Here is a 15540-nt window from a genome sequence, read left to right as displayed (position 1 = left end):
CTATGCATGGTACTTTATGAGACCATTGCACCTTACAGACAGAAAACAGTTATATCAGAGCAAAAAGGGCCTGAGGCAACACAGAACAATCTGTTCCAAAGGTCCCTTTAGAAACCTTCACATCATGCACACACTCCTCCACACACACACCAACACACACCAACTTACACACACACACACACACACACACACACACACAATCAGGATGTGCCCTCCAACCATTCTCACATAAAAAGAAAACAGTACATCCGGGTAGCATCCTGGACATTTCACACTATTTCTATCTATTTCTGTTCTCACAAGGCATCAGTCATGTAGGGTAACACACACACACACACCAGAATTACATAAATGTGGATAAGCCTATAGGACCCACCCTACTGAAGACGGGAAAAAAAAGATATTCAAAAACCCAATCCATACAGTATTCTTCCTCCCTTTAAGGATGATGAAAATAAGACTGAGAAAGAAAAAAAAATTAAAGATAGAAAAAAGGGATAGCCACAAAGATATCTAGAATGATCTCTTTCTTCTCTGCTTCTCACTTCAAAGACTGGATATGAAGAATTTACAGCAGTGAATCTTTAAAGCATTCATGGGATGTACTCAAATCGATGCTGCAGGCGAGACAGACAGAGCTGGAGTCTCACTATCATCAAGACTCCAACAGTCTATCATCTAACTGTCAAATGTCAAAAACGAAGCTAATGAAATGATGAAAGCTTGGTCCATTTGTAAGCTCACCTTGTTATATTTTTTTTGTGTTTTGCCTTCTCTGACTCCTATCTACCGCTTAACATTGTCTCAAAAATGTTTGTCTGCCATTTTCATTCCTTCACACAAGCTCTCCATCTGTCCCTCTCTGCATCTCCACAGAGACTGAGTTGAATGATGGGCAGAAAACTAGACAAAAGGACAGATTTACAATCGAGCAAAAGGCTGAAGTCCGACATGCCAGCACTAGTCACAACAATTTCCAAACAGAAAGAGTAAAACTTTTTATGTCTTTTTTATGTATGTAAGTTTGGAAATCACCAGATAATAAATAAAAACATAGACATTCACATAGAGATGAACACTCTGGTCGGCCATACTCACCAAGACAGTGACGACTCGTAACACCACTCCTCTCATGTTATTTTCCAATTTCCTGTCTGTCAGCGTGCCGTTCAACCCATGAACTGGGTCCCATGTTGCCAGCTGCAATGTGCACACACAGACACAAAACAGTTAGATTAACAGATATCATAGGCACCAGGTTGGTTTTACCAAGTGATAAACTGCAAAAAAAGGAAAGAGGCAAATGCACTTCAAGCACTTGCACAAGATGAAACACACAAAAAAACTATAACTATAAGGATGCTTATTTAGGTACTGTAAACCAAGTTAGAACACAAACAATAAAGATGATAATTTTGCTTTAGTAATTCAGAACACAAATAAGATGTTACAGCACACTCATGACAGGTACAGTATCAGAGGACACAAACCTAATGACTTAAAAAACACAAATATCTATCTACCTACTGAATATTTTATCTCCCAGTGTCCTATTTTCTATTATAACCTACTTCTCTATGTACACTTACATCAAATTGTTTACCAGAACATGAACTCATTTATAGTGCACTATGTACCTGTCAAAATTATGGTGATTTTCTATAATTCAAATGTGCTTTATGAATCTGACCCAGACTTCAATGTCTATCAAATTGCACCATAAACTTCCAGTCTTTTCCCCAAGACCACATTATTTAAGTCCCTAACCATATTTCCTTCATCTGTGTGCAGCTTTCTGCTTTCAATAAAATATTGTTTTTAGTTTCAAAGATCAAACTAGCTTGGTTTCCCTATAGAGGGAGAGGCAGTAAGAAATAAAAGAAGTGATTTAGCTGTCTGCTATCCAAAGACAAACACACACAAGCACACACGCACACTGTGATACACACAAAATTGCATGGCATGATTTGTGCTTAGAAGAAAACACAAACACACCAGAGAATCAGAGGGCATGCTGCAGAGGGAAATATGGGATAATCCGTTTTCTAAAGCCTGAAGTTACTGTTGAATGTGCAATTCTTTGCCAATTCTGATCAATTCGCTTATGGGACCAATACTTACAGTAAAGCTTAGCTAAACTGGTTTCTTTTCTACACCCTGCCATTTAGTTAACATTTCACATCATGTTTGAAGTAAGTATTGTTGTAAAATACAACAGTTTAACTCACTCTACTGGTAGAATAACTTTCTTTTGAGAAGTCAGGACCAGGTTTTTACATTAGAAGCCCTTAGTCACATTCACTACCACAATATGATGACAATGTTGTGGTTGACCAACAGGTGACTGAGATAGTAAAAAAAATATTCACAGAAATTTGGTGTTTACTTAAGGCGCTACATGATAAATCCCTGCAAGTGTTTTGACTTATTCTGCCTGATTAGACCTCATCTCAGGCCTATGTGGGTGTGTACAGACTTGCTTGATTGACATCTCCCTCACTCTCCTGTTGCACTTGATAAGTTGGGACCAATGAAACCCTTAGCATTCTTGTTGAATTTGGTGACCTCATCTAATTACCATCATAGCTATGTCCCAACTTGTACTGAAGTCTAATCAACCATAACTGAAAACACCTGTATAGTTGTGCAGGGGCTTCAAAAAGGTATGTTCCAACAAGGGTATTATTTCCCTTTAAAGGCTCTGCACAGCCATGGTCCACCCACTCAGTGTTATTTACCAGATTAGACCCCTTCTCAGGTAAAGTACGTGTGGGAATGTGCAGACATGCAGTTTGATTGCCATCTCTCTGACCTTCCTTTACATTTCGTTGCACCTGTCAGGTGGGAAATATTACACCTTTATCATTTTTATTAGTAAAAAGAGCCCAGTGACCTCACATAATTCCCTGCACAGCTTCACCCACCCTCGATGTGAGCAGAGGTCTCATCCGCTAGAATCACCTGTGAGAGTGTGCAGGGAGTTTAAATATATTGTACAATATTATTCTAATTATCATTACAACATTGCTCAAAATTCACTGATATACTGCTTGTCTGTCTGAATTTATGTAACTGACACAGACAGACAGCCAGGTAGATGATACTACATGTTATCCTTGTTTCAGCCTGGAGGGGGAGATGTGGAGCTAAACTGTGAGTCTGATTCCTCTCCCACACACACAAAATCTGTATCCCCTTTTTTTGTTCTTTCTCTATTTTTTAAAATGCAGAAAACAGAGGCATTTGTAATCTTCTGGTACTCTGAGGATGAGCCAACTAACCTTTATTTTATAACACAGAAGAACCACTGCTGTGTTCTTATCATTACAATCTCAGTGTCAATACGGCCCTTGATCACAGTGTGTGAATGTGTATGTGTGCACACACGACTCTATACGCACAGATGCTGCCTGTAACCCATCCTTGTTATCACATATGTGCATCTATGTGCGTGCCTACAGTAGATGAACAAACATGAGAAAGGGGGTGGATGTGAAGTGAAAAAAAACAGAAAGGACTCACAAAAAAGAGACAGACAGGACACACGTGAGAAGGCAAATGATAACATGAAAAAGGTAGAGAGACACCAAGGGCGAGAGAAACAGAGACGGGGAGAGATGAGGAGCAGACAGCAGACAAACAAGATACCGATACGTGGTGAGAAGAGATGATGAGAGACATTGTAAAAGGTGAATTTACAGCACAGCAGCTGTTCTAAGTGCTTGTAAAAATGTGAGCGTGTATAATCAATGAAACATTAGCGGTGCAGCCAAATGCCACCAAGAGAGGCCTATAGCATGCACGGAGAGGTTTCCACTTCACATTCACCAAACACCAGCAGGACAAACACATTCATTCCATCCAAGTATGCACTCATACCATATAAACACCTGTAAGAACTGATGTAGGCACGCGTACGCATCATTTAAGCCAAGAGATGAAAAAAATAAGGAGTATATGGACACATGAGAAAACAGTGCACAGTGAAAAAGGCAAAGACTAGCCTATGTTTTAGACTGGCTAAAAATACATTTAAAAAACAAAAAAAAAGAAAAAACCAGAACTCACACATACAAACACATGCAACAAATTATACATTGTAAATCACTTTTTCAGCAACTATTTTGATCAGCACCGACTGTCTTTGGATGAAGCTGACGAGTAAAATTACATTACATAACTGTGACAGGGTGGACTTTTTTCACAATTACACTGTGACATACTGAAAGCTCACCAGGAAGCAGGTACAAATACAAGTAAATGCTTTTAAGCAACAACGTCAACACACACATCGGGCCTCATATGTGTGCAGAAATGTTCTTACTTTGCGCACAATATAAGTGTGGACGCAAAATTACCATTGGATCAATGACATGTGCGCGCTGGCAAATTTTGTTCTTACCACCGTGCGTATGTTAGTAAATCAGAATCATTCTAAATTGACAGGTGTGTGCCCGCTATCTGTAATTAGCGTACTACCACGCCCCCATTTCTCTATATAAGGATCATACATACATACATACATATATATAATTTCATTACATTTATGATGATGATTTATGGATTACAATATCTTAGCTATTAATTGTATAATTAGTAAATAAATAGTGTATTCATAGCAATTTCACACTTATAAATGCTGTATATGTAGGCGCAATCATTTTTTAAATAATTGTGGTTTGTAATATACTGTTAACATCGAATAAATATTGACTATATCATCTTTAAGACTGTGGGATGTTTATGATTTGTGCGTACGTATGGTCTAAGGCTGTTCTAAGTTTGTTTGCAGAGTAAGAGCAAATTCAGTTAAGAACATATGATAAATCTCGGATTTGTGCTTAAAACATTCATACGCATGTTGTAAGCAAAGATTTGTGTGTACACACTGCTTGTGAATGAGGCACATTGTGAGCACAAAATAAACAAGTCAAACATGCAGACATGGATACAACACACGTCTGTGCTGTCTCTTGTCTGTCCTTCACTAACATGCAAAAGTGTTGAACACTACAGTTGGCACACTAAAAGACTGTTGGTTTGCAAAACATACTTTGAAAGAAAGCTCTTTTTTTCCAGTTCAATTTTCCAAAGTTCAATAAAACAAACAAGAAAAATAGGAGAACTAGAAAAAGAAATAGAAAAGAACAAAACAAACAAACAGTCAATCTAATGCAACCTATTGTAAGTTTCTATAACAGCAACGTTTAGCTTGGAGACAGAGAAACTGTGTACTCAACCACCAGAGTTTTTGAAGTGGACCAGGGGAATTGTTTCGACTGAAAAGTGAAAACAGGGATGGATAAATAAAACATGACAAATGCAAATTGAAATGGTGTTGTAGAGCAGTGCGTGTTCCCCTATCAGCCAACTGAGTTGTTTACTTCCTGGAATCTTGACCCGGTCTTTTGATAGCGTGGCTTATTTGTGACAAAGCCCTGAGGAAAATGTAATGAATAGCCAAATGTAAGTAAGTGAACCAGGAAACACACCTGCCACTGTGTTTTAAACCTGTGTTGAGCAGTTCAGCTGAATGGCACTAAGCCTGACTATATTTTAAGTTGGTGTGAATGGATATGGGTAAGATTTACAGATAATGACATAGTTACAAAATCAAATCGGTGCAGTTTTGTTTTTAACAGCTTCTGCACTGCCTCTTTAAGACACAAATTGTCGGTTTACCCTCAAGCAAGGCACTTACTATTGACTCCTTTGCACTGCATAATTAAAACAAGAGCTCTACAGGAATACCTGAAAAACGATGTTGGTCTCTGTGAAACCAGCTATCAGTCAATGAGAAAACATCTGTTTTAGCTTTGGATGAGGTGATAAATCCCTCAGCTACATTTAGCAAAGTTAAGACTGCACTTTGCAGATGTGAAAAGCGAATATCAAAGAAAATTTAGCAATCAACATTCTCTAATGGCTTGTAATCAAGGTAGTTGGGCTGCATTTCCCTGTGTTATAAGTCAATAAGATGAGACACATCAGTCAACATCACTGAGCACTTCACAGAAGCTATCAATTAGAGCCAGGCTGGCTTTGTTAGCAACTGTATAGTAAACGCATGTGACATCAGCCATTCACACACAGCAATGCATGCTAATACACGCACATTCTGCAATAGAGACACATCTAATTTTACTTTTCCACTCTCACATGGATTGGCATAATACCTTGTGAATTTTCAGTGGTATGATTCAATGACTTAATGAGTTATTGCCAGGCACTGAGATAATGATCCAATTTCTGGAGGTGAAAATTAAGGTGAATTTGAAATGAATATATGAAATATTACCCAAACTGCCTGTTCTAAACATGTACTGTACTGTATTGAAGAGCACTGACAGAAATATTATTTAGCATTATGATATATTACTGTATGTTTTGTAATCTCTGCTTTAATCAGCCACCTCGTTTATTCCTCTTAAAAAATAATACTTTTATCTATTATAGACTATCATAAGTTGTACATAGACATGTCGACATTGCTGCAATTTCTTGGTCACCTATAGAAGTTCATAAAAGCTATAAAATGTCCTTTAACATAATGTATGTTAATTTCCATTTTACAGACCACCTTACAAGCGTGAGGGGGTTTATTTTAGTCATTACTATGGATAAGGAATGAAAGAGGAAGAAGAGAAGAGAGAGAGAGAGAGAGAGAGAGAGAGAGAGAGGACAGAGAGAGAGAGAGAGAGAGAGAGAGAGAGGGACAGAGAGAGAGAGAGAGAGAGAGAGAGAGAGAGAGAGAGAGAGAGGAGATGGTAAGTCAAAATGAAATGGAAGAACCTCTCTGTAATATTTCAGCAAAATTGGTTATGCTACATTATCTGAATATCAATATTTCCACTCTATATTTATATTGTTTTGACTTTCATATAACAGGGAATTGTGAAGGCAGCCTTGAATGTGCGTGTGGACATGCACATGTGAGTCAGGAGCTAAAATGGCAGCCTGGCTAGCAGAGTGGCCCACTGCTTCTGCTTATCTCCACAGCTCCAGATAAGGGCTCATTTCCCCCCGACAGTATGAAATAAATGTGCATTTGTGGGTGTGTGTGTGTGTGTGTTTGTGTGGGTGTGTGTGCATGTTAAGTGGATGACCCACTGCGTCTAGACCGTTACCATGTAGACACAGGCTTCAAAACACTGCTATTAGCATCCCACTATGCCCTTCTTCCTATGCATCTGGTATGCATCTCTTTTTTTTCTTTCTTTATTTCCCTATGTTGTTCATTTACTGCTCTCTGATCAGTCTTTATTGCTTTCTGTTCTTTCTGACTTTTAACCCAAGTACGTTCTTTCTGTCTGGGTCTATAATTCTCTCCACTCTCTCATCTTACATCTATTTTCTCTGCAACAACTTTGGTTATTTTAATCACTTCGATCAGATTCACTCTCATTTGCTTGTGTGCATAACCCTGCACAAATACTGTATGGATAGATGCAGAGATCTAACCTAATATATCGTGGCCTATCAGATTCAACAATTTGCTATAGAACAATATTGTAATATGATTAAAATATATTTGCCTGCCAATGACAATGGTCCAATAACAAAGCTTTTTTCAAGCGAGCTAACACATAAGCTAAGACCCTATGGATGGCTACTATTGCCAGAAGACTGCACTTTGATATAAAGTCTTTCAGAGCAAAGCTAGTTAGAAGTTACATTGTATATATTGTGATAATAATGACAATAATTGAATTCACTCAGAATTAATAAGATAATTTCACTCCAAATGGCATTGTTAAATGCGTGAAATTTTGTTTTTATAGAGTAAAATGTAATAACATCACAAATCACATATCCATGTTTCCGCTACATTTTCGTTTCTCTAAGTTAGCTAATTAGAAAGAGTCGATTATCAAGTTAAGCTAATGCTAAGTTAACCAGTTCCAATAGCGACAACAATTGAATTATCTGCTGTTAGCGTACCTTTAGTTTAAAAATTCACCAGTAAGGCACTGTAAATACTTAAGAAGCAAAATAAATACCCCACACAGGACACATGCCAAATACACAAACACGTACATTCATGGGTGATGGTATAACTGAAGCTAAACCAAAGCAACACAGGTCAATTCATTCTAGCATGTCCTGCTGTCATGCAATGCTAAGCTTACTCAACTAACCAAAGACAAAGAAAACGGGCACCGAATTTCCAACTTGTGGTTCCAACAGCAGTGGGTTGTAACTTGTCTCCTGCTAAGCTAACTCAGCTGGCGTTACCTATACAGAGAGCGTCTGTTGTGCTAGCTTCTTTGCTAATGTACTCACACTGTTAGTATAAACTGAAAGCTTTCAAGAGATTTGAAAATGTCGATCAGTTACTGTATTAAAAAAGAAAACAAATTAGACTCAGGCAGTTTAATGATGGATAAAATTAAGAGGAAAAAACAACTCATTCAATTTTGATGTTTGTAAAGCCATCAAGAAATACATGTGGGTATTTGTGCTCCTTTTTTGCAGTCATTAGAATCCTCATATCTATTGTGATGGCAATAAACAGAGAAACAATTCAACATGTTGCATTGTTAAATTGTGGCTTTAATGTTTTAGGCTATGTGCTTCTCAGGGGGAATCACTGTTGCATCTGTAGGAACAAACAGATATTCAAGCAATGTGATATAAATAAGTGTTGATTTATGCATATCGCTCTCACTAGCGGCAGATGTTGTCATTTTGCAGAAGTGATAAGTGAGATTTTGTATGTCTCACAGCGGGGTATTATGTTTTCATCACGACTTGATGTTAGTTCATGTTGTTCATTGCTTCCTCTAGTCATTTGTTTTCATTAACTTTTTTTGTTTTTGCTAACTTTGCAACTAAGATTCATATTTTTTTCCTTCAGGGAACTCAAGGGAATGATGGTTTGTACTGGTGGTTAATTTGTCCACCTGTGATTTGTGGATATAATACACCTGCTTTTAATTAGTATTTGTAATTAAGCAACATAGTCAATAATGGTATTTGTTTCGGTAAATAGAGGGGAAAAATGATGCAACTGATAGAAAAATAATGTGATATGAGATCATGGGTTCTAGCTCAGTAAAGATGAAACACACACACAGATATTGTTTTGTTTTTGACTTGACAAGCAGCCTACATTTTCATCACACTGAAAAAAGGGGATATACTTCAGTCATCTTCCTACCTCCTCCATCATCGTGACCACCTGACACTTACATACAGTACACACACACACGCACGCAGATCTCGGACACTTCAAAGGATGTGTAAGCACACACATTTAAAAGTAATTGGACCATCGACCGGTGCTGTGTGGGGGCCAGAAGAGTCATTTACTGTGCAACAAATCCTTTCACTCAACAGAACTCACCCACCCAACCTACACACACACTTAGATAAACACGTACCACACATTTTGGACACACAATCAAACAGCATGAAAGTATCCTCTAGCCTAAAAGGCATCTCACAATCACTGAGAGGTGTTTTGAGGCTTCATGCATCTCTCATTTTCACTCACTCCCAGTGGCAAACATCAAAGCACACTGTGACTTTTGGTCTAATTGTTATATACATGACTTATAAAGATTCAAAACACAATCAATACCAGGTGACATTTTGGAGTGAAGGAGCTGGGAACAGTGCTTGCAGCTCTGGCAGAGATTAGCAGCTGGGACAAAATCAATATGTACCAGAAGTTGTAAAGAGTAAAACTAACAAAAAAAAAGTATGAATAAATGTTAAAAATGTATGTCTACATTTCTGTCCTACACTGCCTAAAATTCTTGCTTGTAGACAAAAAAGCAGCTCCCCATGAAATGAGACCTAGGCAATTGCCTTATTAGCTGCTGCACTTCCCCACACACAACACCATCAGCTCCACCAGTGGAGGGAGAGATTTGATTTTGGGCTTTATGCAGTTCAATATCGAATTGTACACTTTTACTCTTATCTCCTACTATAGTAGTTTATCTCTTTCTCTTCACCAACAGCTGGGAAAATACAAAATGATTTTCCACCTCTCCATTCATAAACTATATCTCTTTTTTCTGAGCTAACCTTGTTTCATCTGCCAAACCCTGGTGTGTCACTTCCATCCTCTGTAGCTCTGTAACACTCCTTCTGTCGTCTCTGCCAAACACTCATATGTCTGCCATCGCAGTAAAGAGACAGTAGCCAGGCACGAACATAGACAAGCTGCTGAGCAGTTTCACTACTCCTGTCTCCCACTCCCTCCTCTGATGTCGCCCCCCCACCCCCCACCCCCACCTCCTACTCTTTCTCCCCTGCCGATGAGCAACATGTGTGTCAGTGCAGTCTCCAAACAGCTTGCAAGCCGAGCCTTCCTTCTGTCCTCTCCCCTCTCTTCCTTTCCTCCAATCCCTCTTCTAATTCTTTTTAGCCCACAGACCCTTTCCCCATCCCTCCCTCTGTGTCACCATCGTTTGACAGAGAGGGGACAGCTTGTTGCAGCGAGCAGTCCCGGCTGCACAAGTATCAGTGCTCTGCACCACCGGCTGCCTAATCTCCACCGCATAGTCTGTGTGCAAGTCCACCCTGCTCCTTCATGAAAAGTAGTTCCCTTCAAAGTGGGTAGGCTCTATTCTGTTCCATTCTGCAGTCTGATTTTAGAGAATAAATGAACACAAAATGTATGTGTGAATGTTTGTCCATGCAGGTCTGCATCCTATATCCATTTCTGTGTCTGTCTCATTTAATTTCACAAACTCTATTCACTTAATTCCTGCCCTTTTGGCACACTTTTTTTTAATCATTTTGTGCTAAGTTATTGGTATGATGAAATTATAAAGGATAAAAAATAAGTATGCCCTATTACAATCATTTTTTATAATAAGACTACCACCTGGAAAGCAATTATATTTGAAAAAGTCACTCGGGCGAAGTTCTGCCCAATTGCCTTCTCCTCTAATCGAATTGGATTTCAGGAAAACAATTAGAACAGCAAAAGAAATATTGCTGGCAAATTACTGATAAACGGTGTAATATGCAAGCTATTAATGTAAAAGGAAACATTGTCCACCAGAAAGGCTTGATTTTTTTCCACCAGTGTTGCATTATCTCTTCAATACACAGAAAAAAAAAATCTTTAAAATAATTTAAAAACTCCACAGAGCGGCTACTGGTGGATGACACTGTTCTCTCTCTCACAAACATACACACAAACAAAGAATATTAGTGTACAGTGTACATTGATTTGACAACTGAAACCCATAGTTCACTCATAATACAATACGTAACAACTTCATGAGAATTAGGGAAAAAATCAACAGATCCAAGAATCTGAAGCACATTATCTTTAGCTCCTCCATGATTAACAGATGGATGGGAATTTGATTACAGCTTTGGTCAGGAATTCATTCTAATTCATAACGTTTTTTCCCCCAGAATGTCACCTCGGGCACCGTTACTGTCCTTCAATCATTTAACTGCCTTTGGAATAACTCCACAAGGTAACATCAAATGGAATAATAAATTACACTTTGATCTCACAGGGCCTTACTTTAACCAATTCTGACTGGATTTGCCTATGAGAAAGTGATGATGGGCCTGATTTATATTGTATATATTATGAGGGTCTTCTATGGCTTCACATCTGTATGTCTGAATTGACATTAGTCTGACTTGAACTACTCTCTGAGAATTTGGAGACTTAAGTGTATGTCGACATATATATATATATTTTTAAATTAATTGTCCATTGGTAAAATAAAAAATAATAATTTTCTTTGGTTTTGTTTTTTTTTTTTTTTTTCTATTGGCTAACCAGAAATCCTGTGTGGCTGACACAGCCCCTACCAACACATTTCTGGTATTGTCCTTGTGCCCCATAATGTTTTATGATACCCATTAGATAACCATAACAACAGGCCATTTTCACTGGTTAGCTCCTCCTGACTGCTAATCAGCGCATACTGTCTGACTGAAATGAAATGCATACATTTGGTTCATGACATCACCTGATCGACAAAGCTTTAGAAAATTGAGTGTGAGCTTCTTATGAGGGATGTGGTGACAGCCTGCATGTAAAACACATTCTAGATACTCAAAGAATTTGTGGACTGAATCATTGATTTTCAATTGCAAGTAATACTCTCAGTTTACAACTAAGATGCATGACCTTACTGAAAAGAAAGAATCAAAGAATAAATGCAGCAACCCTCCGAAAACCATGTTTCAGAAATATCTTTACTCTTACATAAAAGCCAGTGAATGTGATGTATCTTTTAAGAATATAGATTTCTTTTTCATACCAAGAAATTCTTGCAGTCCTACCCAGAGCAGTGTTTTAGGTGAGTAAGGGAAGGGGCATATAAATTTAAGTCAGTGTTTGGATTTGGCACAGGTGTGAAACACTGTTATATAACATATATTGTTAAACAAGTTAAAGGTTTGAATGGGGCCCTATATGAATACGAAAGTGGCATTTCCCTGTATGCCTTGCAGTGGTGTGCATATGTGAGCAGTAATAAGAGTGGGAGTGTGTTGATGGGAGATGATCTGTTCAGGACCTGATGTATGAGACTGTACAATGCATGCTACGAACTTGGCTTCTTCCCCAGAATTTTTGTGCTTTCTCATCTCATAGGTTCCAATGGATCATAGTCATGGACCGCCTGGTTATGGATCGCAGGCTTCCATGGACCGTGGCTACAGACCCCGTGCTGCCATGGTCCTGCTTGATGCCAACACTTGCTATTATTATTATTATAGTTATATTTCTATTATTAGTATTGTTGTTGTTGTTATTGTTATTATTGTACTTAGATGATGTTTTGGTCTTTAAATACACACAATTCAAAATTACTTCTTTAATACGCTTTTAAATTCCAAACTTCTAATGAGTAAATAATGAGTAAATAATTAAATACTGTGTTATCATTTAATTTAGTGTCTATTTTTAATTGAATAACAAGGAAATGTTTTATCAGTTATTGCCTTAATAAATAAAAACATCTCTTTCAACAAATATATATATGTTCCATGGACATCTCTTTGGAAACAAATGCAATATAAATTAATGTTAAGGTGTTTATATAATTAGCGTGTTTGTTTTTCCTGTCTGCGTTTATTGCTTTTGTCTTTTATACTCTTTGACAGGGGTACTGAGAAAAAAGAAGGGCAGAAAGAGGCAGATAGAAACCAAGTGAGAACTGGAGAGGTGAAAAGTAAGAGAAAGACTTTGGGGAAAAAAAATTGGTTATTTAAAAAAAGAAAAATGTTCTCTGCCACTGCTTTCAGTCTCCCCACAGGAAAATGAGGTAAGAGATGTCAGGCAGTGCAGTATAATGATGAGCAGGCTGATAGAAGGCTGCTGAAGGGTTGAGGATCCAGTGGGGAGTACAAGTTTGACCTGATACAGGTTACCTGCAAAGTTCTTCAGTACTGTTAATGAGAGGAAAAGTTCTCAACTTTATTTGTCTGTTGTCTCTTTCACTTTTATATCATTCCCCATCCACTTCCTTACATCATCTCTCCATGCCTGTATATCTGTCTGGTGTTTGGGATAAGTGTAGACAGGTAGGCATATGTCTCTATTGAGGTATTTAGGTCTCACTCTGATCTCTGCAATCACACCCAGGCATCCATAAATTGCTACCTTACTCTAGTGTGGTAGTGTGTATGTAATATTTAAACCTGTGGCTTGGTAAGTGGCATTTCTCTCCTGTTTTATCTGTTCAGTAAGACTTCATATGAATTTGTTGAAGAAGCAGAGAACATGGCTGCAAATGTATGCACATACACACATGAAACCCTCCCACGATACACGCACGCACATACAGTCTGACATAATCATGCATGTACAGATGAAGAAGTAAATCCATAGGGACTGTTAAGTGATGTTAAGCACAGCAGGAATAATCTGAAGTCAGTGAATACCACTGGGTTTTAAATTTTACATGCACATACATGTGGAGTTATTATACATGCACATATGGTATATGGTGAGATATCATAATGGAATTCAATGTACAGTGAGTCTTTGGTTTTAAACCATCAGAGAAACATGTTCAACATAATTTTACTTTTATCTTAACAACCCTTTTGAATTTTGTTATGGGAATCTAAAAAAGTCACATACTTTCAGCAATTAAGCCACTAGCATGGACATGTTTTCTTCAGAATAATTAGACCATCCATCTGGATCATCACTAAAACTTTGTGAACCCCTATCTTAAAGAAGTAGAGAGCTATGATTATGCCAAAACCTTTTTGCAGGTTTTGAATAAAAAACCTTGAGGTATATGGATTTCTATTTTTTAAGCAGACTGCACCAGGCTAGTTTTGCTGTGTTAATGTCTTTGCTTTCTTCCTCTTCTTCTTTTTTGTCTCCCCCTCCATTGCCACTCCACCAGTTGATTGTATATTGGCAGAAAGCATGCCACAGCAAGGAGAATTACTAAAAAACAAACATGAAACATTTTAGAACCTCCGCTGCTGTTTCAGTTGAACATTATTTCTAAAGTAAACATTAGAAATGTTCTGATATTATACACATTCAGGCAAATATCATGGTATATATCATGCTATAACTAAGAACATATGAGAATTCTACACTACCTCTTCCTTTATGGTATGTGGGTAAAAAATTGCAAAAAAATTGCACACATCCATAGATAATCAGTTGAGTTTGCACTTAATATAAAACACCTAATGAGCATAATAGCATGTTACTTTCATTTGCTCTTAACAGATCAATCGCAATCATACATCACATCGTTCACATCACTGGCAGATTCAGGAATACAACTACTATTAGTAGAGTACACAATAGAATGCAATTACTGTTGAGTGTTATCAATAATTCCTTTGATCTACTATTTTTTATTTGTTCATCTGTAAGATAATATTGTCTGCCACATTTGGAACAATAAATATCACTAAATCCAAACACACAGTACTTAAAACTTCAAACTGCGGTGGATTTCTTTGCACATGCATAAACAATTTCAATGTTAACACCTATAAAACCCTGCTTTTAACCCTACCCTAAATACATCTTTATCATTTGATTTCTCAGTTAAATCCCGTAGTTTTGCTAAGAAAGTAGAAAATGACACCTAGCAAGTCAATTTAAACAACAGCTGCCCTCTGATAGTCAGTGTGTCAGTCAGTCTGACAGGTGGTCAGTTTGTTCAGTGCAGTGGGCAACTAGTCAGCTAACCAGTGAGCTGGTCACTCAGTCAGTCAGTAAGCGTGACTAAGTTGTTAAAAACCTTGACAGGTCTGGTAGACAGCTGACTGCTGGACGTCATGTACTGTATCTCTGAAGAAATGGACACTGACATTCTGTGTGTGTGTGTGTGTGTATGTGTTTGTGTCACTCGTGTGGACAGTTAGGGGCTGTTTTGCAGCCACTCTGGCAAGACGATACACTTGGCACCCCTCACTTCTCAGCTGTCCAAAACTCACTCACTCTCACTCTCTCTCTCTCTCTCTCTCTCTCTCTCTCTCTCTAACACACACACACACAAGCACATGTTCAGTCCTGTCACCCGTCACTCTGATTCCTGCTGTTCACCGAGGGCCTGTCTCTGAGCCTGG

General features: G+C 38.0%; 1 protein-coding gene across 3 annotated transcripts in view; it reads right to left on the bottom strand.

Annotated features, from left to right (window-relative positions):
* The window catches only part of grid2 (glutamate receptor, ionotropic, delta 2), a 227426-nt gene that overhangs the window by 123436 nt on the left and 88450 nt on the right, over nucleotides 1-15540 (bottom strand). For all 3 annotated transcript variants that reach the window (XM_044373896.1, XM_044373897.1, XM_044373898.1), the window contains exon 7: nucleotides 1099-1200. In XM_044373896.1, coding sequence (XP_044229831.1) covers nucleotides 1099-1200 — 102 coding nt within the window. The remainder of the gene's footprint in view (nucleotides 1-1098; nucleotides 1201-15540) is intronic.

The sequence above is a fragment of the Thunnus albacares genome, chromosome 2, assembly GCF_914725855.1.
Source record: "Thunnus albacares chromosome 2, fThuAlb1.1, whole genome shotgun sequence".
NCBI classification, from domain to species: Eukaryota; Metazoa; Chordata; class Actinopteri; order Scombriformes; family Scombridae; genus Thunnus; species Thunnus albacares.
Note: the sequence above shows the minus strand (reverse complement) of the source record. Positions and strands in the feature narration are given on the sequence as shown.